This window comes from Oncorhynchus keta, chromosome 34, assembly GCF_023373465.1.
Source record: "Oncorhynchus keta strain PuntledgeMale-10-30-2019 chromosome 34, Oket_V2, whole genome shotgun sequence".
NCBI classification, from domain to species: Eukaryota; Metazoa; Chordata; class Actinopteri; order Salmoniformes; family Salmonidae; genus Oncorhynchus; species Oncorhynchus keta.
Window position 1 is genome coordinate 62,651,351 of NC_068454.1, and position 24,465 is coordinate 62,675,815.

The window sequence follows — 24,465 nt, forward strand, 5'->3', positions numbered from 1 at the left end:
TAGTATTTTAACATGGTGAACATAGACATTTATAGATGACACAATAGAAATGGTCAATGAGGAAGTTCTACCACATGACCTTCACAAATACATATAAAGCAGGAAAACAGATCCCACTGAAATCAATTGACGCGCCTTGCTCTCTGAAGTCATCAGGTGCACTCCGAGTTTTACAAGGTAAAACCTTTCTCCGTTTTCAATCGAGGCAGATAAGCTATTTCCAGTTCATAATGTAGTTAGCTAGACTCGTTTAATTAGGAATTTGGTTTTAACTTGACCTTATTTAAAAACATTTTCATAAAGCATTCGTTTTACTTTCGTTTTTAATATGTCAGTGCAACATTATTTGCTTATAACCATTCATATATTTATGTTTTCTTCCTTCTGTGAAATTGTCGAATTCCTCTTTTCATTACAACCTTTTTTGTAACTTTTGTACAACATCAACATTAATTAATTGTACAGTTTCATAAACTAAGTTATTTCTACTGCTAGCCTAGTGGCAAACCTACTGAGATACTTATTTAACTAAAGAATAAGCCTACACAACGACACAATTTGCTTAATTTCTATGAAATTATATAATTTTACCCGTTTTTGGGCTTTCTTTTTCGCAGTAGAGATGGGTTAACAACACCGGTACGTCCGATAGCCTAATTTTGAACACTGAAGCTTCCTATTGAATAGGCCATAAAAAAAAATCTATATACAACGTTTTTGTAGAATCTGAGTGATGTAATTATTTATTTGATCAGTGTTAAAGACTCTTGGTCAACAGTTTGTTTGCGCAACAGTTTCAATACCCGTTGATGGTTGGTCTTGTGACAAACTGACTCATTGTGTATAGGCTACAGTAGTTCCTGTCGCAGTAAACTTATTTGCGCAACTTAAACTTAATTGAGTCACACACTAGTACTTCCTTATTTGGATACACAATGAAACAGTACAATAGAATTGCCTCCTGGTTGAATAATACTTGTCTATTTTCTGTGCAGGCATGATGTTGTGGAGCCTGCTGCTCGCTGCACTATGTGGCACAGCAGTTGCCCTGTTTGACCCAATGCTGGAACAGCACTGGCAGATGTGGAAGAAGACACATGGCAAGAAATACCAGACTGAGGTGAGATGAACCAGCATCACTACAATATGTTTTGGCTAGGATAAGGCAAAGCTGCTACTATAGTGGCATTTAGACAGATTATGTTTGCTGTATAGGTTGAAAGTACCACCACCACCTTTCCCACATACATTTTTTAAAAAGTGTTTTAACCTTTATTTAACTTGTCAAGTCAGTTAAGAGCAAATTCTTATTTTCAATGACAGCCCAGGAACAGTGGGTTAACTGCCTTGTTCAGGGGTAGAATGACAGATTTTTACCTTGTCAGCTCGGGGATTCAATCTTACAACCTTTCGGTTACTAGTCCAACGTGCTAACCACTAGTCCAACGTGCTAACCACTAGTCCAACGTGCTAACCACTAGTCCAACGTGCTAACCACTAGTCCAACGTGCTAACCACTAGTCCAACGTGCTAACCACTAGTCCAACGTGCTAACCACTAGTCCAAAGTGCTAACCACTAGTCCATCGTGCTAACCACTAGGCGACCTGCCACACCATTTCTTACATCTAACTAGTTAACACTGAATGCATTGTGATTCAACCTGTGTGGTTTACATATTTGAAAGTGTATTGTCTTACAAGTCATTGACTGAGATTTTTCTACCCCTGTGTGTGTGGATACTGTGTAGGTTGAGGACTTGGGCCGAAGGGAGGTCTGGGAGAAGAATCTTCAGCTGATCAGCCTCCACAACCTGGAGGCGTCCATGGACATGCACACCTATGACCTGGGCATGAATCACATGGGGGACATGGTGAGGGCCTCAGGTCACTGACAATGCCAAGGGCAATTTTGGAACTCTGATATCTGAAATTGTAGGTAAACTTAGCCTTGGCCTTAACTTGACTTAACTTAACTTGGCCTGATTCCATAAAAGTTTGATAGTGCGTGTATGGAATATGATACCAAAAAAGGCATGCAGAATATGGTATGCTTTCAGTAGGTATTGGCATGCAGAATATGGTATGCTTTCAGTAGGTATTGGCATGCAGAATATGGTATGCTTTCAGTAGGTATTGGCATGCAGAATATGGTATGCTTTCAGTAGGTATTGGCATGCAGAATATGGTATGCTTTCAGTAGGTATTGGCATGCAGAATATGGTATGCTTTCAGTAGGTATTGGCATGCAGAATATGGTATGCTTTCAGTAGGTATTGCAGTCAGGCCTGGTATACATGAAGGAAGAGTCAGACATTTAGATTTTGACCTACATGACTATTTATTTTGTTGAGTTCCTTTGTCATTTTTTTCCGGCGTTCCATTTTCTTGGCCAATAGGTGTTGAAATGTTGCTAAACTGGTTTCCTGAAGACAAGACAGTGTGTGCATTCATTCCTAATCTTAGTGATTACTGAGCATGTCTGAAAATATACTTCCTTATGCCTCTAGTATGTATAACAAGTGGATGTACCCTTTCATGAGTACGCATCTGATTGGTTTTCTGTAAATACACAAGTAAAAGTATCATCCCATTGCACTACAGTATGTGCCTTTAAATGTATGTGTGATCCTGATTCTGTATCTTCCTCCAGTTGATGTAGCATTGGGTTCATGGGATGGATTTAATATGCTGATTACAGTAAGTGCTCTCTAAATGCTCAGTCTGGTCAACGTGTTGCCTCTTGTCAACCATTTTCAGACCCAGGAAGAAATTGCCCAGTCTTATGCCTCATTGCGTGTTCCTGCTGACCTCAAGAGGGAGCCCTCTGCATTTGTAGGATCCTCCGGTGCCCCCATACCTGATACCTTTGACTGGAGAACGAAGGGCTACGTCACTAAAGTCAAAATGCAGGTAATGACGAACAGCTGCGGTTTGTGTGAACAGATGCAGTCAGTGCGGTTTGTGGCTGCTCCTTTATGTACTGACATGTATGTGTAACTGATAGATGCAGACACACACACACATTACATTTACATTTAAGTCATTTAGCAGACGCTCTTATCCAGAGCGACTTACAAATTGGTGCATTCACCTTATGACATCCAGTGGAACAGCCACTTTACAATAGTGCATCTAAATTTATTAGAATGGAAGAACTCCGGCGCAGCAGCTAACCTGTGCCAATCCCATCAAACAGTGAGAGGACGTTGATTGGTCGACGCAGGTTGGCAGGGATGGACGGGTATACCCAATCGGGCTCCTAGAGAGGGCAAAGGTTTAGCACACTCATTCGGTTATTGACCAATAAGTGCAGTACCGGTATGTAAATGAATGTTACTAATAGATCAAAACAAAAAGCATTCCATTCTAAGGTAACGCTACAACCACCACTCACAAACTGAAAGGCACTGTTATTTGCAAAAAACTCCTGGACACGGATGCTCCAGTCAAGACGGGGTTTCAGGGCACCGTGGGCATTGTATGGTTCACACAGGTAGCAGATCCATGGATCCACCTCCTTCAGAAAGTCAAAGGTACCTGGGCCAACCAAGATGTTTAGGCAGTCCAAACAGTAGGAGCGGCAGCAGCTGCTGCATGGTACTGTTTTTAAATATACAGTACCAGTCAAAATTTTGGACACACCTACTCATTCAAGGTTTTCATTATTTTTACTATTTTCTCATTTGTAAAATAGTATTGAAGACATCACAACTAATAAATAACACATATCTAATCATGTAGTAACCAGAATAGTGTTACTTCTTAAATTCTTCAAGGTAGCCACCCTTTGCCTTGATGACAGCTTTCCACACTCTTGGCGTTCTCTCAACCAGCTTTACCTGGAATGATTTTCCAACAGTCTTTAAGGAGTTCCCACATATGCTGAGCACTTGTTGGCTGCTTTTCCTTCACTGCGGTCCAACTCATCCCAAACCATCTCAATTGGGTTGAGGTTGGGTGATTGTGGAGGCCCGGTCATCTGATGCAGCACTCCATCACTCTCCTTCTTGGTCAAATAGCCCTTACACAGCCTGGAGGTGTGTTGGGTCATTGTCCTGTTGAAAACAAATGATAGTCCGACTAAGCGCAAACCAGATGGGATGGCGTACTTGAAGAAACTTTAAATGTTCTTGACATTTTCCGTATTGACTGACCTTCATGTTTTAAAGTACTGATGGGCTGTCGTTTCTCCTTGCTTATTTGAGCTGTTCTAGCCATAATATGGACTTCTTCTTCTTCTATCTTCTGTATATCACTACTATTGTACCTTGTCACAACACAACTGATTGGCTCAAACGCATTAAGAAGGAAATAAATTCCACCTATTAATTGAAATGCATTCCAGGTAACAACCTCATGAAGCTGGTTGAGAGATTGCCAAGAGTGTGGAAAGCTGTCATCAAGGTGAAGGGTGGCTACTTTGAAGAATCTCAAATATAGAATATATTTAGATTTGTTTAACACTTTTTGGGTTACTATATGATTCCATATGTGTTATTTCATAGTTCTGATGTCTTCACTATTATTCTACAATATGGAAAATAGTAAAAATAAAGAAAAACCCTGGAATGAGGAGCTGTGTCCAAACTTTTGACTGGCAAATTGTAAAGTCTTTCGTCTGTGTTGGACAGCAGTAAGATCAGCTGTCGTCATTGGCGTCGGCTAATGGGTATCCTAATAAATATATCAAATAACATTTGTGTACATGTGTACTGTTGTATGTATATCATAAATGATATGTATCTTTTTTAACTAGTGGTAAATATCCTTGGGATTAATGAAAGTTGTTGCTACAGGATAATAACTGATATGAGGATGTTCAACACAGCGCTGTCTCTTTTCAGGTCTTACTTCCTCTGTTTGTCTACTGTAGGCCTCTTCCTTGTTCTCAGTTGTTGATTCAGTTCCTTTTTTGTGAGGTAGTCGTTGGCCTAAGTGCTAGGGTGTGCAAGTTTAAAACCACTGAATGACAAGCACAGCACGTCTACATAACATGAACATTTCAGTTACACTTTATTGTTCCAGTAAAATGTTTCTGTATTACATAGTAAAATAATTACTTTTGGGGTTCTGTGAGAACTGAATCAAGCTCCACTAGGCACTATTTGACACCAAGTTGTGAATTATATTGCACTTTTTACTTTTGATTATATTGCACGTTTCAGCAAACATTGCTACCACATCATTTCTTGTAGATTCAATAATAATGAAACAGTACTGTAAAATAAGGTATTACTAATAGGACTCTCAAATGAACTTTATCCAGGTGTTAGATGGGGATTGCTTCTGTCTCATCCATAGGGCTCCTGTGGCTCCTGCTGGGCATTCAGCTCTGTCGGAGCCCTGGAGGGCCAGCTGATGAAGACCACAGGTAAACTGATAGACATCAGCTCCCAGAACCTGGTGGACTGCTCCTCCAAATACGGCAACAAGGGCTGCAATGGTGGCTTCATGAGCCAGGCCTTCCAGTATGTCATCGACAACCAGGGCATTGACTCGGACAAATCCTACCCCTACAAGGGAGTGGTGAGTATAAACTAGTATTAACAGCATTAATAGTGTGTAGCTGGGGTCAGCTGCCCTTGGTAAGTAGCTGGTTGTAGCTTATTTCCCATGCCACATTAGCCTTGTGCAGCACTATCTGACCCTTTTGTTGTCTTGTATCCCCTGTTAGCAACAACAGTGCAGCTACAACCCTGCTCAGCGTGCTGCAAACTGTTCCAGGTACAGCTTTCTACCTGAGGGGGATGAGGGGGTGCTGAAAGAAGCCCTGGCCACCATCGGACCCATCTCTGTTGCCATTGATGCCACCCGACCTCCTTTTACCTTCTACCGCAGTGGTACGGAAAAAACTTCATTTCAACTTCTTGGGTCATTTTTTTTTTTTTTTACATTTTAAGGATAGTATGTATGGTCTTGACATTGGTCATGTATATCTAAATCTGAAACAATGTGGCTTTCATTGAGTAATTGTCCACTTTATGGTCAACTGCTGGGCTTTGTCTTGTGGAGAAATTCATATATATTGAGGATTGACTTGTCATTGTCCAAACCATGTATCATTGTAGGAGTTTACAATGATCCAACTTGCACAAAGAAGATAAACCATGCTGTCCTTGCTGTGGGGTACGGTACTTTGGACGGGCAGGATTACTGGCTGGTGAAGAACAGGTAAGGGGATTTAGAACTTCACTCAGAGTTTCCATCTTCAAAGCTCCATCTGCTCTTCTGTTGTTCTGTATTTAGATATTTAGTCTAACAGGGCTACTGTTCAGAGCTGAGATGAAAAGATCCTCCAAGTGGACTTAGTATCCAACTTTATTCCCCTTTTCAAAGCTCCATCTGCTCTTCTGTTGTTCTGTATTTAGATATTTAGTCTAACAGGGCTACTGTTCAGAGCTGAGATGAAAAGATCCTCCAAGTGGACTTAGTATCCAACTTTATTCCCCTTTTCAAACCTCCATCTGCTCCTTTGTTTCATTCCAACTAACAGGACCAGGGTGAAGGGTAAAAAGGGAAGTGGAAAGAGAACGTACAACTCAAATGAGGCTTTAGACAAATGAACCTTGGTAGTTTGGGAGTTAATGTGATTGTTTATTGTGGGGTTATTCAACCGGGGGTCCGTGGCCCCTTAGGGGTACTGCAGGGGGTCCGCCAAAATAATAATTTTAATATCAATGTTTTTATGAATTTCTCTAGCAACAACAGAATAAACAACATACCGAATGTAGAAAAGAGGAGAAAATCTTATTTCTACACTGAACAAAAATAAAAACGAAACATGCAACAATTTAAAAGGTTTTACTGAGTTACAATTCATATAAGGAAATCAGTCAATTTAAATCAATTCCTTAGGACCTGATCTATGAATTTCACATGACTAGGAATGCAGATATGCATCTGTTGGTCACAGATACCTTTTTAAAAAAAGTAGGGTCTTGGAAATCCGTCTGTATCTGGTTACACTGATTGGAGCCAATTACACTCACTGGAGTATCGAACATAGGCTTTGAAAAAGCTCCCGCGAATAGGCGAACAGTACGGCAAGTGCCGCTGGCTGATGGTTAGCTGACTAAACTCAACTCCATGGTGGAGGTTTCTGATTAACACCACCAACGGAGTTGAGCAGAGAACAAGCTTTGGGGAATTTAAGCTCTGACTACATCTGTAAACTCTGACTACATTTAAGCACTGACTACATCTATTTGCCCAAGGTCAATACTTCAACATTTTAACGCTTACCTATGTTTGTCCTCTGTAGTTGCGTGTCTTTCTTTGTTTGATGAAATCCATATTTTATTCTGTAAATGTTAATCACATATACAACCACTGACTGTTTTCTCGAAGATGGCAACTTAGCGTGAATGCACATGTGCCAGTTGAATCTCAGATGAATTCGGCCTAGGTCTCCAAATGCTCATCTAGGCCAACATCATCAGAGATTCAATTGGCACATGCACATTCAAGCTGAGTTGACATCTTCGAGAAACAGAAACGAGCAAACAGTCGGTGGTTGTATTTGATTAACATTCATTGAAAAGGGAAGTCCCGCAACTACAGAGGACAAACATAGGTACAAGGTAAGTGTTTCATAATTTACTTTTTTAAAGTATTGACCTTGAGCAAATCAATGTAATTGGAGCTGAATTTCACAAAGCCTGGTCTCTGCTCAACTCCGTTGGTGGAGTTTTTCAGAATCTTCCTTTACCATGGAGTTGAGTTTAGTCAGCTAGCTGCTGGTAAACTTTCTTGACTTGGACATACATTTACATTTAAGTCATTTAGCAGACGCTCTTATCCAGAGCGACTTACAAATTGGTACATACATGGCTGGCTAACATTTGTTTAACCAGCAAAATAGCTGCTCATAGAGAAAATGTGTTTAGAGTTACCTTTCTAGCTAATAGACAATGTTAGAGTTTACATTTCCTCTTACAATTATAATGTGGGGAGGTCAAAATACTGAAAAGCAATCTACCAAATCTATCCCATTATGTTTCACCTGATGATAAGACAAGACAGGTGATTTATTTTGTAACTAACGTATGATGGGGGTCCCTGGGTTGCCGGTTTGCCTGGGAGGGGGTCCCTGGGTCACCGGTTTGCCTGGGAGGGGTCCCTGGGTCGCCGGTTTGCCTGGGAGGGGGTCCCTGGGTCGCCGGTTTGCTTGGGAGGGGGTCCCTGGGTCGCCGGTTTGCCTGGGAGGGGGTCCCTGGGTCGCCGGTTTGCTTGGGAGGGGGTCCCTGGGTCGCCGGTTTGCTTGGGAGGGGGTCCCTGGGTCGCCGGTTTGCCTGGGAGGGGGTCCCTGGGTCGCCGGTTTGCCTGGGAGGGGTCCCTGGGTCGCCGGTTTGCCTGGGAGGGGTCCCTGGGTCGCCGGTTTGCCTGGGAGGGGTCCCTGGGTCACCGGTTTGCCTGGGAGGGGTCCCTGGGTCGCTGGTTTGCCTGGGAGGGGTCCCTGGGTCACCGGTTTACCTGGGAGGGGTCCCTGGGTCGCCGGTTTGCCTGGGAGGGGTCCCTGGGTCACCGGTTTGCCTGGGAGGGGTCCCTGGGTCGCCGGTTTGCCTGGGAGGGGTCCCTGGGTCACCGGTTTGCCTGGGAGGGGTCCCTGGGTCGCCGGTTTGCCTGGGAGGGGTCCCTGGGTCGCCGGTTTGCTTGGGAGGGGTCCCTGGGTCGCCGGTTTACCTGGGAGGGGTCCCTGGGTCGCCGGTTTACCTGGGAGGGGTCCCTGGGTCGCCGGTTTGCCTGGGAGGGGTCCCTGGGTCGCCGGTTTGCCTGGGAGGGGTCCCTGGGTCGCCGGTTTGCCTGTGAGGGGTCCCTTGGTCGCCGGTTTACCTGGGAGGGGTCCCTTGGTCGCCGGTTTACCTGGGAGGGGTCCCTTGGTCGCCGGTTTACCTGGGAGGGGTCCCTTGGTCGCCGGTTTGCCTGGGAGGGGTCCCTTGGTCGCCGGTTTACCTGGGAGGGGTCCCTGGGTCGCCGGTTTACCTGGGAGGGGTCCCTTGGTCGCCGGTTTACCTGGGAGGGGTCCCTTGGTCGCCGGTTTGCCTGGGAGGGGTCCCTTGGTCGCCGGTTTACCTGGGAGGGGTCCCTGGGTCGCCGGTTTACCTGGGAGGGGTCCCTTGGTCGCCGGTTTACCTGGGAGGGGTCCCTGGGTCGCCGGTTTACCTGGGAGGGGTCCCTTGGTCGCCGGTTTACCTGGGAGGGGTCCCTGGGTCGCCGGTTTACCTGGGAGTGGTCCCTGGGTCGCCGGTTTACCTGGGAGTGGGTGCCTGGGCAAGAAAATCTTGAAGACCCCTGGTTTATTAAGTATTGATGTTCATTGGAAATATGTTTCAATCTTCCTCACCTTCTGTCTAGCTGGGGCTTATCGTGGGGAGACCAGGGATATATACGGATGTCACGCAACAAGGACAACCAGTGTGGCATCGCCTTGTACGGGTGCTACCCTGTCATGTAACTCCTGCCAATCAAAGGGGCCTAACTGGAAAAGCTGAGACCTTTTATTAATTTAATGTGATTCATTTTTACTTCCTCCATTGTTTTGGTGTTGTTTTTACCATTTCACTTTCTATCACTTTCTGTCTATATAGAGGGTACTTCTTTAGAATTGTTTTTACAAATCATATATAAGTCAAATGTGATTATCTACATTATCACCGTAGCTAGCATCCAGGGGGTGTACTGGTACATCAAACTGCCTCACGCTACAGAAACAGGAGATAGGCTCCTGCTCCTATGAGCCGTTCTGGCTCGCACATGCCAAGGCTCGTGCAAGGCTACATACTTATTTAAATCAAAGTATATTTTGTCATCAAATAAAAATAACTTTTAAAGAACTGATATGAATTGAATGAATGAATACTTCTACCTCCAAACTGTAGTGACTGTAAATTGCAATGTGTGTTTATTTCCATTTCCTCAGTCACAGTGTATGTAGACCTACATCCTGTGTGTTGCCATGCAGCGTGAATAAAGTCAGCAGACCAACAAACTAAATTGGGTTACAAATGAGTCATTTTAATTTTTTGGTGCAACATCACAACAAACAATTTCACATGAGGTATTCAAAGGGATTCTCTTTAGTTGTTGTTACAAAATGTCCCACCATGATTGACATGTAAAGTGTTGTGTTTTAAGCCTTTGGTTGGTTAGCCGCATTCATTAGTTAGTCTAACACATGGACGAGAATGGCACGATAAGTATGGTGGGTGTCCTAGTTCAGGAACCCAGACATAAACCCATGTCAAATACAATATTTCCCCCAATTTGGCCTCGTTTAAGCTTTTGAATGGAGTCATCTATTCCTGCTTCCAACAGTGGGATCAAACAGTATTTCAAATACACTAACATATTGGAAAAGGAATAATGGTTTTACAAATGTGAAAAAATAGCTTTAGTCTCCTCTTGACCTTTTTGTTTTTGGTTGAACTCTTGATTCTTGGGCTTTCATAACTGTTACAGTAAGTCACATGATTCTAGTTTGGTACAAGGAATAGGCAACGTTGATTACAGCAAGATCCTCCTTGCTTGGATTGTCACCTACTTTTTTGGTCTTGAAAATGATTATATACAGATTATTGGTAAGTATGACTTCTGTAGTACACTGGACTACGCTTTGGCTGGATGGGGCTTGGTTGCTCCTGTAACAGATTGATTCCAGCACATTTGGTTTTGAAAAAGCATGAGAGACAGATGGACAGACAGATAGACAGACACCCTGAAAGGATGGAATCTTTGGTTAAGAAACTTCTTTGCCACACAACATCTCACACAGTTGAGGTAGATGGGTAAGTATTCATGTACACAGGGGGACAAAGGACAACACTGGGGTTACGGAGTCAAAATACTTCCTCTACAGTCACAACTTCATGTCAATCTCTCAGTTCCAACTTCAAATGCTGAACCTAAAAATACTGTGTTAACACATCTCACTGGACTTCACTATCTTTGGATTTCTGGTGTATTAATTAAGATGGAATGATAACCCCACTTATAGTACAAAAGACAATATCAGAGGGTATCCATGCATATTCAGCTATACTTTAGTATAAAATGTACCTGTGTTTCTAAGCCCCAGAAGAGCTTGAAAACATCCTCGCCTAAGGTGTCCTTTAATCTAGAGAGACATTTCTTTACACTCCGCTAGGGGGTGCAATAGGCGTAAACTGATGACAGACCACCTGCAATACTCTATCAACTCTCCGTACAAAGGGGAGTTCTCTCCTCAGTTAAGACAGAGCAGACAATGACTGAAAAGTCTCTCCCCATTTGAGGGCAGACTCTATTCTAAAATATGGGCCGTGTAAAAAAAAAATAAAGGTGTCATGGGGACCTATTGTCTTTGATAGAACACCATATGACAAGCTTGAAAAAAAGGAACATCAAAACTGGTAGGGGTTTTCATGTTCCCTGCACCAGACTGGCCCCCTCCCTTGGTCCCAGCATGCTTACAATTGTTGCTCATTAAACTTTAATTCTACTCTATTGTGCCCTTCCACCCCCTCTCCCAAAACATTGCACCCTGTTCAGGGGTGATTCAGCCACCCTTCTGATCTCCCCGCCTCCTTTGAATGCCCCTAAGCCCACAGGTCTGGCCAGGAGCGGACCCTTAAACCAGATACGCAGAGAGGAGACGGATAAAAAGGCTCCCTTTGAAGTCTGCAAAAGTCGATGGCCTCTTTCATGACCGCCCGTCTTTCAAGTGCACGCTGTGAAGGGGCCCCGACAACACGCCCCTCCCAAAGTTAAAGACAGGAGAAGCACACGTTAGCTGGTGGACAAGCTATCCCTCCCCACTACCCGCCAAAGCAAAAATGAGAAAATGCTAGAGGAGCCTGTGGAACTGAGAAGACTGGCAGAAGGGATGAGTCTGGAGGATGGTGAAATCACATTGAGCAGGACATAGACAGGAGTGTGTACACTGCAGCAAGGGGAGTCACTGCTATGCAAACCCCAGGAAGATGCACAACATGCATGTTTCCATGGGAGTCTCAAGGGATTCACACTTAAGAGCCTGAAATGCTCTGTAAGTGCAACCCTGGACTCTCCAGACACTCTGCTGAATGATGTTTGAACACAATTTTACAAGCAACCTGTGAGCCTATGAGATGTCACATTACCACAACATTCAAACAAGCTTAGCCTCGACATAAGACCTGACCACAGAGACATTTGCCAATAGTAAAGAAATCCCCATTATTCTATAAAAAAAGGCCTTAAAGAGAGAGATACGTAACATCACTGGGAGTCGGGGGAGAGGAAAGGGGTTTAGGCCATACATTCAGGGAGGACAATCTTAATCTTTGGTATTACGATGGGATTCTACAACTAAAAGTGCCCATCAGAAGAAAAAAAGTCAGTTTCACACGGACATACAAAGCATTATTAAATAAATACTTACAGTATATAGATAGCATAAATAAATAACCAAATAAATAGAGAGAAAACAAAAGAAAAACAATAAATACACAAATGCAGTAATAAATACATTGATCAGTTCAGCAAATGGCATTTTAAATTCTTGCTCCAATGAAACTGGTTATAAAGAGGCATGTTAAAACCGTTCCTCGAGGAACTAAAATTACCTTGGTGTACGTAGCAGGACTGGAACAACAACTCATACTTCCATTGGATTTCTATAAATAGAGCAATGTGCTTGAAATCTGTACAAAAGGGCTAAAAGAATCACATTCCTCCATTTTCTAGGCGTCTGTAAAAAAAAAAAAAAGATTTGCAATGGAGCCGAGGTTTGTTCAGTTAAGTGTTTTGAAACATGAGTGGAAAAAATACTACACTACTACTATACATTGTGTTACAAGTACTTATTCCTTTGCGTCCGTCGTGTTCAAAGTGTTTTGGTTGAGTCAAAATGGCTACAGAGCGTTTGTTTGGTAGGTCAGTCAATGTCTTAAAGCTGGAGGGTTGCATCAAAAAGTCTCTGACTTGGCATCCCGTGAAATTCTGCCCTTGTTTACAGATTCTGTCCCGATTTAAAATGAGACACACCAAGGTTGCTCCTTGAAAACTGTGATTCATTCAAGCTGGAACCGTTGTCAAGAAGTGTAAAAGACAAGTCAAGGTTCTCGTGACAGGTAATGATGGAAAACGGAGAATCGTGGAGAGAGAAATAACCTCCTGATCATCCAGAGAGTTCTGCAGTCCTGCGAACCATGTTATATGGGAACACATGCCGCATTCTTTAGAAAACGTGATGGAGCTCTGATTTTGTCACAATCCCCATGTTATTCTCTGTGACCTTCGTCTTGACTCCTCAGAGAAACAAAGGACATAAGATGGAGATCTGTCGATGTAACGGGTGGTGAACATTTGAATTAGGGGTGTTATGCAATGCAGCGATGCCTCTTGATTTCTGTTTCTAGTAAGGGAGATGGAATTAGCCCTAAGGGCAAACAAAAGTATGGCTCCTCCTGATTATTAATAACCTCATAACCATACTATTCCTTGTGCCATTTTTTTTATTAAAAAAAAAACGTTTCATCTTTAACTCTGGATTGTTGGAAAAGGACCCGTAAGTAAGCATTTCACTGTTAGTCAACACCTGTTGTTAACAAAGCATGTGGCAAATGAAATTTGATTTGATTTCATAACCTACCATATTAAAATTGAATGTGATAAAATTATAGAAATCAAGGATGCTCACTGTTACCCTCTTAAAATTCAAATAAACTATTCACCCACGACCATTCAAAATTATAGGAACTTGTCTCATACAAGTGCTCATATTATTCTGGGTATCACCGCTTCAATATCAAGGAGAGATCAACTTTGGTCTGAAATGCTCTGTGATAATTCTTCATAAAAAACTAAACTACGCCAACTCCATCACTCCCTCTGATAATGAGGAGTACATTATTACGCCTGATCTCTACCTAGACCAGCCTATGTGCCCTCTGCTGCCACGACGCCCACCCAGCCCACCTCTATCCCATCAGGCCGTGCTGCAGGACACAGCGGAGGAGGACACGCTGGAGCCCGAGGAGCCTGTGGAGGAGGGGCGGCCCTCTTCCGCCCACTTGTTGACATTGCGGCGCCTGGCGTTCATGAAGAAGTTGCTGACAGTGGAGAGCTCCAGGCCCAGCTGCTGGGAGATGGTGACCTGGAGGTCCTTGGCTGGCCGGTGGTTCTCCCGGAAGATGGCCAATAGGGTACGCCTCTGGAGGTCCGTGAACACCAGTCTGGTGCGCTTGGGACCCTGGTTACGCTCCAGTTTACTCTGCTCCTCCTCCTTCCGCTTGCAAGCTGTAGGCAGAAGAAGTAGAAAAATGGGTTAGCTAATATAGACGGGCTAGCTAACTAGGACAAATGGATTAGCTGAGAGAAAGTGGATTTGTTGAAGGAAAACAGCTTAGCTAAGCAAGTTTGATTCGCTAAAAGACATGAATCAGCAACTTGTTTCACTGCACAGTTGGTAAAATAAACCTAATCCACCAGAAATCAAGACATTAGGCTGTCACACTATTACATGCAAGTAGGCCACTAAACTTGGATAAATGCTGACTAGACAACTAGACCAGCAAAAAAACATAAAGTAGGCTACAGATGAATAACAAATTAACAAGTTCCTCTTGGCATGCGTTTCATTTTTTAATGACATTTTAGTCATTTAGCAGACACTCTTATCCAGATTAGTTAGTGCATTCATCTTCAGATAGCTAGGTGGGACAAGCACATATCTCACTCATAGTAAGGGTATTTTTCCTCAATAAAGTAGCTATCAGCAAAGTCAGTGCTAGTAGCGGGGGGAGGGGAGTAAAGTGTGAGTGTTAGTTAACGAAAGGCAAATGCACTGTACACGTCACTGGGCTAGTCTACTCTGTTTTCTGTTGGCATGCGCAGACCTGTGACAAGTCAGTGCGGCTGTGTGACACCTGACCTGTGTGTGGTGGGAAAATGAGACTAACACAGAGCATGTACATGAGCAAGTGGGGAGTTTTCAGAATTAGCCTACGCTAGACTAGAGGATGAAATCAAATGTAAATGTTACCTCCTGCACAACAACATTGGCTACTTCAATCGGCCTACCTGCAGTTCTGGCTTATGGTGTTGTTATTATTGACTATCAAAGTTTTGTTTAATAATTAGTGTTACAGTTTTACCTAAAAAAAATTACACATTTACTGGTAAGACTCGGCTACAATTTAACCTCGCTTTCATTTGGAATTTCAGTTCGACTAAATTCCAAGTGGTTGTTTTCCGTTTACAGTTATCCAGGACAGAGGACGGAGATGTAGCAATGGGGGCAGAGGCTACCATTCTAGAGGAATATCAGACGTTTTCCGAGGTAAAAAAGAGAAGCCAACTTGAGGTTGGTAAAATTTGCCGTGCCAACCAAATAGCATCCAAATGTAGACTATAAGTAGCCTGGAAGGAATTTTTGCAGTAAGGTCCCTAAAGGCTTTTTGCATTAGGATGGTAAATTACTTATGTGCAAGTCTGTGCATCATTCACAGGAGGGTGAAAAGTGTTTATGCTCCGTAAGGCTATTCACACACAATTGCAGTCCAGGATCATAGTATAGAGCAGCCAGTGCAGTCCTCGTAAGGTAAAAAGAACATCATGTCTCTGAGAGAAAATTCAGTCATTTGAAATGACCCACATAAAATGGTATATTGTTCATTGTTTACATGTAGCCTAATTAGAGTGTTGAGAGAAAACGGTAGAGGCTATGGGCTGTGTCTGCAGTGCATCCATATGAGGATTAGACAATACAAGGTGTATGGGCTACTCTGCCCACAACTAAACATTTGACCACATATACAAGTAGGCCTACAATAGATACTGTATGTACTGGAAACACTACACCCACTGTTGTCTTCATGAATGAAGACAGCCCCCCCCCCCCTTTCTTCTCCCTCCTCTTCCCCGCTGACTTGTCTTAGTGGACACTCCAACATCATTCGTTTCTCATACAAGTCTTTTACATGAGGCGGAGAGAGTGAGTGATAATCACTTTAGGGAGAACTAATTTATTTTCTATTAAATAGGTTACGTCAGAGAGGATTGAAACAAGCAGAGTCTGCACTGCTCCGAGTGTTCAGAAGCCCTATGTAGACTAAAACATATTTGGGTGACTCTTGTAATTACCTAAATGCACACTTTTAAGACCTCAATCAGCAGCGTGTGGTTGTATTTCTTTTTTGCTGATGGTGAAGGTCTTTTTAAAGCGTAAGCAGTGACACACCACATACACACAGCGAAGGCTGTGCCCCCAGTCTCCAAGAAAGGCGCTGAGATGTTCAATAGATAGATTGGCTTACTGTATATCTCCCCATTGAAAATCATCTCACACACTGAGGGTTGATGGGCCTGATATTTGCTGTAAACCCACGGTAGTGCAAATGATAAATGGCAACTCAAAGACAACGGAAAAATATTTTATCATGAGGACATTTATTAGCTGTGCCATCATAACGACAACATTTCAAATGTACTAGCCTATAGCTGAGGTCGAGTTTAGCAAATGTGAATGTTCTGCCTTAATACATTGTGCTGTAATTCCCACTGTATATTTACTCTGAATCATTATCTGAAGGAAATGTTAGACTCTGGGATGTCTAACCTCTTGTCAACTTGAGGTTACAGGGCCTGTTACCTTTTAGGCATCTACAGCTCATTTACATCTCTGAGAGTTATCGAACCATTTCTCATTAAAACCTGAACGGCCTGAAATTCCTGAAGCATTTCAATATTACCACAACTAAAAGAAATAGGTTTTCCTAACTGCTACATGTTTTACTGGCATTATATATTCCTACCGTGTCAATACGAAGACTGCAGCTATAGAACCCATACTGCCCTGTGTTCAGAAACGCATGGTAATGAAAGCAATGACATGAAAGTAGTGGTTCGCTTGCTTGTACTGTGGAATTATGGGTTGTTTGGAGGAGTCAGGGTGTCTTACACCTCCTTTTTTCCTCTGCCCCTCCATCCTATCCTTTTCTCCCTCCCTGGCTGGCGATCATAACGCCGACCATTAAGTAAATGCTTCCTTATGCTGTAATCATGTGTAAAAGGCTTGCAATTACCATGTTATAAATCCCTGGCACTGGGGCTACTCCTGGAGACATAAATATTCCCCTATAGGCTTCTTATGATCGTGGGAACAGCCCCTGATCATGATGTATGCCCTTGTCTCGTGTTGCTGAAACGTGATCGAAAGCCCTTTCCCTACCCCCCGGCGTCTGAACCTCCACCCCCTCCTAGCCGACCCCCTCCCTGTCCCCCCCTCCAGCCCCAGCCCACCCCCCTGCTGATTTCTTGGGCCAGGGGCTGATAGAAATTATTGATTAAATCTGTGCAGCTCAGACTCCTCGACCCATAGAGGCTAGTTAACCCCTTCAGCGCCAGAATGGGGAGCTGCAACAACCCAATAAAAACAACATTGTTTGTTTGGGAGACTGGGCTGTTAAAACCATACTGGAATGTTACTCATTTTTGATATGCAAATGTTTCCCTTGTGACCTTTGAGCTAGGATAACTGAACTGAATATAGTAGCGTACATACAGTGGATTGGCTTCATGGCTTTCATTACTGGGGGATGGCGCAGCCACTGGACCTGAGACATAAACCGCATTGACCTTTCTTATTCATTTAGACCTTCAGTCAAGGACTTCAGCCATCATCTTTAAAGTTAGGTTCCCTGATCCCTCGCGACTTAAAGTGTTCAAGCACCACTGTGTGGTCTTTAGCTGCACCCTGCCTTCTTCTCTGACTAAAGCCTGATTGCCTCCTCCACAGCCTGAGGTTGGCCTGAAGATGCATCTAATATGCAGTGCAGTAATCCAGAGAGCATATAACCAATAAACAGGAGAAAGTAAAATAACCTTCTCCATGTAAGCGCTTCAGAATGTCTCCACGTAAAGAGGAATATTAAAAGACGATGACATTACATAATCAGGTCCACCATTTATCCTAAAGCTTTGCATAATAAAACATGATGTCGGGGGAAGATAACTGGCATGATAACAATAAACATGGAGAGCTGGCTGAGACACTGAGATGCTGAAGGAGCTGGTGGGTATTTAAAAAGGAGTGCTGCATTAAGGTGGATCATCTTAAAAGTTGAGGCGTGAAGCAAAGAACACTTGAGCTATCTTCAGACTCGGGAGCACAGGGCACTGTGCATTCTAATTCCTGTCTCGATCTGCTGATGCGGTCGAGGTATGTGTGGGCATGGCGTGCTGCTCTTTCCCATGGAAATCAATAGAGGCTTGTAATTAAACAAAAGGGGGTTGGCTGGGAAGGGAATAGCAACCCCCTCAGAAAGTAGGTTATGTATAAAAGTGCAAAGCTGTCCAAATTGTGCCTTTGCCAATAACTAAATATGCAAGTTTAGATTGTGTGGGGGAGAAGCGTTGTCAAATGTTAGTACGCTTGCAATACATCCCCCATGTAAGCTCCTTCATTTTTTATGACTAGGATTGATCTGCTCCTTGAATTTTGAGCAGTGAGTTGTGAGGGAAAAAAAATCTATGAGCATTGAGGTAAAAATGACAAGAATACTGCAAGACAATCCAAATGGTTATGTCGTCTATGATAAAAAGGTGGTGTTTTCTCAAAATGCAAAAAATGCTAAAGTTTACAGATGGCACAACACCTCAGCGGCAGGGGGGAAAAACGTTTCCTTCCTTGCACAATAACACTGCTTCAAGTCGAGATTGGATGCATTGAATATATACTGTAGACAACAAAGCTGTCACATAACAGCAACTCTGGAAATCTAAAAGAGAATCACCTGTAACTGGGTTGAATATGATAATTGTAACATTTTGTCGAACTGAGGATGTACACATGTGTTCAGAGAGCCACACAATCAAAGATCAATAATTGTGAGAGGATTGCAAGAGTGCACAATCATTACTTATGAGCCCTATTGTGCTTTGGGGCTTAATCAGTTGTGCTGCTGACAGATAGCGAAAAGCTGTGATCAACTGTGCTTGCTTGCACAGCTCACAGACCCCTGCCGACATATGCACACTCCTCTCAGCCCATATCATATTACTGTGTTCACTTGGATCTCTTTCTGTGCTTCGTGTTTCAGATGGGTTCTCAGTCCCTATGGAGTGACAACGCAGTAAAACTGCACTGTATAGTGTGCTATCTTCTTCAATGCATATCCCTAAAGAACATCTGATGTCAACCAACAAATCATGTACTGCCTTTTAAAAATCTATTTTTTTTCATAATGTTGTTTTATCTTGTACTCCCATTTCACCAATATTATGTATTAGATATGGGGATTGCATATGAAGTGTGGGTGAAGAAATCAAGTGTATCTTTCCACAAAAGAAACAACATTTCCTAACTATCTCCCCAACTCTTAACGTCAGGCATGCACAAACAAATCGTATTTTATGGTGGTTTCACCAACAATAGTCCTTGGAATTATAATCTCCATGGTTCATTTATGAAGGAAAAATGTCCACTCTAATGGTTTAACTAGATCACAATACATTGTGTACCCTGCTCCTTGAATACTCTGTAACTGTACAAACTATGGTCCTATCATTCAAATATATCCTTTAGGAACATAGGAAAGGCACAACTCGTTTTTCATTCCTCTGATCAGCATACAGATCTTGTTGGATTTTTTGAGAAAAACATGGAGAGAAAGACAGATGTGGAGAGAAATGGAAAGAAATCTTACCCTCCAGCCGCAGTGAGGCCATCCTTTGAAATTCGGGCTCCTGCAGCCAGCGGGACATCCTCTTGAAGGTCTCGCGGCCAGACTTGAGCTTGCCCCAGGGCTTGGGGTTTCTCAGGAGGTCAGACAGAGTGCCCTGTGACCTACACAGCACCCTCTCTGCAAAGATGGCCTGGGGAATGCTGTACCTCTTCAGCTCAGTGATGATCCTCTGGGCCACGTCCCTGGTGTCGATCTCCTCTCCAGCCCCTCCACCTCCACCACCCTGGGAGCTGGGCAGCATGCCCTCACTGCTGGGCAAAGAGGACGAGGAGTGGGGGAGCTCCCCGGCCTTTGAGGACTGTTGGCTGGGGTGGTGGTGTTGGTAGTGCTGACTGTAGATGTGAGGATGGTGGCTGGGTGCGTGTTGGTGAGACTCCATCTTGTTCAGCTGATGGCTGACCGACGAGTCGCCGCCCAGCCCTGGAGGGGACATCTCCCTGCCGAAGTCTGCCGTCCTGAAGATGTTGCCCCCGTGGACCTCGTAACCACTTGGAAGCATCTGGCCACCATTGCCGTTGGGGCTGTTTCCCAGTGTCCCGTAACCATGCATGGGTGTCCCCAAGCCAGAGCCTGTAGAAGGTGGTGAAAGGCTCTGTGTCATCCCCAGATCTTTGCCGTAAGGGTTGTAGAAGTTGCCACCCAGGCCTCTGTCCTCACGCATGAGAGTAAAGCTCCCGATGACATTGCTGACCGGCAGGCAGGGATGGTGGTGGTGATGGTGGTGGTGAAATTTGTCATCGAAAGGCTGCAGGGGGGTTAGTGTGGTGTACGTGCTGCCACAGCTAGATGGAGCATCTCCTCCATAGCCCAGTGCTGACATGGAGTGGTCGAAACCTGGAGGTCGGTGCTCAGGCTCCAGGGACATGGAGTGCCCCCCAAGGGAGGGCCTGGGGAAAGCAGCTGAAAGGTCCCGTGAATGCAGCATCGCTCTGCCATCCTGACTATGGAGCTCAGAGTGGATTTGGACAGACATCTCCCCTAGACTTCCATCCATTTTGAATTTAGTGAATTTCTCTTTTTTTCTATCTTTATGGTGTTGTTTCAGTAGGTTAGTTGTTGTTTAATAGTAGACTAACAGTCTGGATGGCCCTTCTCCTGTTGCACAATACTATGGATTTATTGATTTCTGAATGGATTGATTTATGTGCTTCTATACTGTCCAATTAATGATCTGATAACAACTTAAGTAATCTATTTTAAACTCCTTCAAACTCCAGGAAATCAAGTGTGAAGCAGCTTTAGTAAGATTAACTATCACATTATTTGGATTTGTGCTACAACACTCTTCTTATCCTTTCTTTGGGCTTCAACTGTGTTCCACCGCAGAATCGTCGCTCTTTTGCCTGCGGGAGATCAAATGTTTACTTGTCTTTATTTTAGTTATAGTCTGCTCATGCAATAGTGACGTCTAGGCTATTGTAGACTATAACCACAGTCACAAGCATTTCAAACATTAAGTGTAATTTTTTCATTCCTACGAGAGCCGATCAATGCATGTGTAACACAAATAAATGACATCGCGATGTCTTCACAGGCAAATTCACTCTTACAAATCACATTATTGCCTCTCAAGCAAAGTTCTAAATACTCGATGAGCGCGCACACGATTCTTTGCACATTAACGTGCGTCATTCTTGCATATTTCTCAACACAATTCGGACAACGAATGGTGGTCATATGTTCTGTTTAGGAAATGTCTGAGCATTTAAGTTGTTTTGAGATATAACGACACCCAAAATTAACAGATATGTGACCTCAATCGTATTATTCCTACCTTATTCTGTTATATGAGCGCATCCGCGTCTGTTTTCGGTCCTCTGCATCTCTCGGATTGTGTCGCTTGTCTCTTGTCTTCCAGCCTGTCCGCGCAGATTCACACAATTGGTCAGATGCACCGAGGGATGCTACATACAATAAAACAAGAGGCCAAACAATTGGCGGTTAGGTATACGTCCTTTCCCTGCCCTTTTGGTCTTTTTTAAAGTCAAACGTCCATATGTAGCCTTGCTCTTCTCTACCTAGCAGCTCTCCTCTTTTTCTTTCATTATCTCGTGAGATTTTCCTCCTCCTCTTCCCTCAGCCTGCTACTTCATCGATTTCAGCCCCACCAACTCTTTCGCTTCTCTTCCTCCCCCGCTCACACTCGCTCCTTTCAGTGGGCTACGTCACAGTCTTAAAAATCTGACAGATGTGCAATGAAATTCCAACTCCAATTAACCCTTTCGCTTCGGCCAACGTCTCCAGGGAGGGGACAGGGTTTGACCAACTAGGTGAAGACGAACCCTTTCTCACAACCCCAAAGTTAAGCCTTTTTATCTAATAGCCTGCAGAGATTGTGAGTTATGCGAACAACCTGACCATGGTTCAGCTATTTAATTCACCTGATCCTGGACTGCAACGGTTTGTCTACTGTAGCTCACTGAGATAACCTACTGTGTTGTGCTCTTGTGTCCATCCATGCTACACAACCATATTATTATCTTTAACCTGATGCCGGACTGCAGATTTAACTGTAAACAATTGTTTTTGTTTTTATTATTTGTATTATTATTATTACTAATAGAAGTAGCGGTAGTAGTAGTAGTAGTGGTGGTTGTATTCTTATTATTGTGTGATTATTATAATATTACCATGTTACTATTATTATTAGTCACAGTGGTCTATTAATAATAACAAATGTTATTAGTCATGCATATGCAATTATAAGAATCGCATCACTTTCTTATTGACTATTGAAAAAATAGTTATATTGAATACATGGTGTAGACTTTCACCGCCCATTTTGGAATACTTAAATAGGTATCTCTCCATAGAGCTCATCTGAATTATATTATAATGTCCTCCTGCTTTAAAGCTTATTTTTTTCTCTTATTTTGGAGATTTGAGGGAAATGTAAATCCAACCTCTTACACCTAAACGTTGTCAAGTGACACGCTTGTAGCTGATTCATTTAGGGAACCTCTTAATCAGCACTCAAACCACGGTTGAGCAGGCCCATTGACACCAGACTGCACACTTCAATCTGTAGTTCTAAACAAAATCAATGAGGCCATTCGTTTAAATGCGACCTTTTTACATAAGATACTCGACCTATAGCAGATATTGCTCTGGCTTTTCATTTAACACAGCACATATTTGGTGAGTCCACTGTGTGTCAGTCTGTCCGTGTGTGTGTGTGCGTGTGTACGTGTGCGTGTGTGTGTGTGTGTGTGTGTGTGTGTGTGTGTGTGTGTGTGTGTGTGTGTGTGTGTGTGTGTGTGTGTGTGTGTGTGTGTGTGTGTGTGTGTGTGTGTGTGTGTGTGTGTGTGTGTGTGTGTGTGTGTGTGTGTGTCAGATCGAGAGATTTGGGAGTTGAGAGAAGGAGATGTGGTTGATACTAGGCATACTAATCATATCTAACTGTCAGTTTAATTTTCAGAGATGAGCAATTCTGGCGTTGAAAAAATTCCGTGTGCGGTGGGACCGATGCCTTCCTGGAGCAGATGCTGCCCTATCGAAAGCCTGGATGGTGAGATACATGTATGGATAGCAAGTAGCTGGAGGTAAAATGGTCAGCAGCTACATAACGAAAATTAAAAGGTATTTTAGGAGGTCGGGGTGAAAGATCACCTTCTGTGGCTGGAAAACTCGAGTAGGCATGCTGACACCCGAGCTTCAGCACTCAGACGCTGGCCTGGAGTATGCGGCCCTCAACTTCGCTTCATATCCGTATAACAATATATGTAATTGACAGAAAAACAAACAGTAGGCTACTGTTTTCATTGTTGTCAAATCCGCACGTTGATTAAGGTACTACAAAACAACACCAGGCTTTTCTCGACTCGAAAAAGAGACTGCCCGGTTATTTCTCTCTTTGCCAAGATGCAAATCAATAGCCTATATATCGTCATGTGGACATTGTTTTGTTTTTGACCTACGCTGCTATAGGACTAAAACACCAGCCTAATGTCATCTTCTTTAATGATTTTAGTTTGTAAAGGCTACTGCTCACATAAAATGCTTAATTCATAGATTTTTATCCAAATCTACCAACTGTCCTTACCTACATTTTATTATCATAATAATCACAAAGCCGATAGGTTTCACGGACTGAGCTCTAGCTTTGAAGGCCTACCAAACTGGATGCCACTTTCACCTCAAATAGCACACAATCATACAACATTTAGCCATTTATCTAAGACAAGATATTATGTCATAGGCCTATTGTAGGCTACACAGGCCTATTCCCGGCTACATATGCCTATTTCCATTATAATACCAACAATGACAACCATAATGATGACAAGAATAAACGTGAGGAAAAGATGTCACTGTATTATATTTGTAGAACATTAAAATATAAAATATCATACCTGACGCAAAGATATGATGAGTTTAATCAGTTGAGGCACAGATGCATAATAACAAAACAAAAGTTTACTCTTATCATAAGCCTATACATTGCCATTGTATCAGAGATTTCAAGTTGACCTCAATGGACGCATGAAATCTGCGAGGAAGGAAAAGTAGGCCACAACTCCCTTGGTAATCTATATCTGTAAATTCATTTTCAATCTTAATACGAGCTTCAAATCGCTCTAGACCTTCATACATATCAGTTTTTGCTTTACATGTTATTTTTAGTAAGGACTATATGATGCATAGCCATCAGGAAAAGACATACGCCTACCCAGGGAGAGTTTCCGTTATATTCATTTCTATTTCCTAATGTAGGCTAGTCAACATATCCGGCAAATGTTTTCAAATCATTGTTTGAAGCAG

General features: G+C 43.1%; 2 protein-coding genes and 1 long non-coding RNA gene across 3 annotated transcripts; 1 reads left to right on the forward strand and 2 right to left on the reverse strand.

Annotated features, from left to right (window-relative positions):
- Nucleotides 1-30: 30 nt before the first annotated feature.
- LOC118367491 (cathepsin S-like) lies at nt 31-9,994 on the forward strand. The gene is made up of 8 exons (XM_035751014.1): nt 31-177; nt 996-1,120; nt 1,750-1,872; nt 2,759-2,911; nt 5,303-5,527; nt 5,676-5,841; nt 6,070-6,172; nt 9,356-9,994. The coding sequence occupies exons 1-8, from the start codon at nt 57-59 to the stop codon at nt 9,453-9,455; spliced, it is 1,116 nt and encodes a 371-aa protein (XP_035606907.1). The 5' UTR covers nt 31-56; the 3' UTR covers nt 9,456-9,994.
- On the reverse strand, nt 8,301-9,363 carry LOC127915166 (uncharacterized). The gene is made up of 3 exons (XR_008090405.1): nt 9,254-9,363; nt 8,834-8,983; nt 8,301-8,383 (listed from the first exon to the last, which is right to left on the reverse strand). It is a non-coding gene; the product is annotated as an uncharacterized LOC127915166 (long non-coding RNA).
- Nucleotides 9,934-21,773, reverse strand: LOC118367490 (hepatocyte nuclear factor 6-like). Its single transcript, XM_035751013.2, has 3 exons — nt 21,479-21,773; nt 19,666-21,047; nt 9,934-14,257 (listed from the first exon to the last, which is right to left on the reverse strand). The coding sequence occupies exons 2-3, from the start codon at nt 20,696-20,698 to the stop codon at nt 13,947-13,949; spliced, it is 1,344 nt and encodes a 447-aa protein (XP_035606906.2). The 5' UTR covers nt 20,699-21,047; nt 21,479-21,773; the 3' UTR covers nt 9,934-13,946.
- Nucleotides 21,774-24,465: the final 2,692 nt, after the last annotated feature.

Excerpts from the sequence above, each read along its gene's own strand:
- LOC118367490 (XM_035751013.2), bottom strand. The coding sequence starts at position 20,698 with ATGGATGGAAGTCTAGGGGAGATGTCTGTCCAAATCCACTCTGAGCTC. Across the intron at positions 14,258-19,665 it reads GGCCTCACTGCGGCTGGAGG|CTTGCAAGCGGAAGGAGGAG; the intron begins GTAAGATTTCTT and ends TTCTGCCTACAG.
- LOC118367491 (XM_035751014.1), top strand. The coding sequence starts at position 57 with ATGAGGAAGTTCTACCACATGACCTTCACAAATACATATAAAGCAGGA. Across the intron at positions 178-995 it reads TGCACTCCGAGTTTTACAAG|GCATGATGTTGTGGAGCCTG; the intron begins GTAAAACCTTTC and ends TTTTCTGTGCAG. Across the intron at positions 5,528-5,675 it reads CCTACCCCTACAAGGGAGTG|CAACAACAGTGCAGCTACAA; the intron begins GTGAGTATAAAC and ends ATCCCCTGTTAG.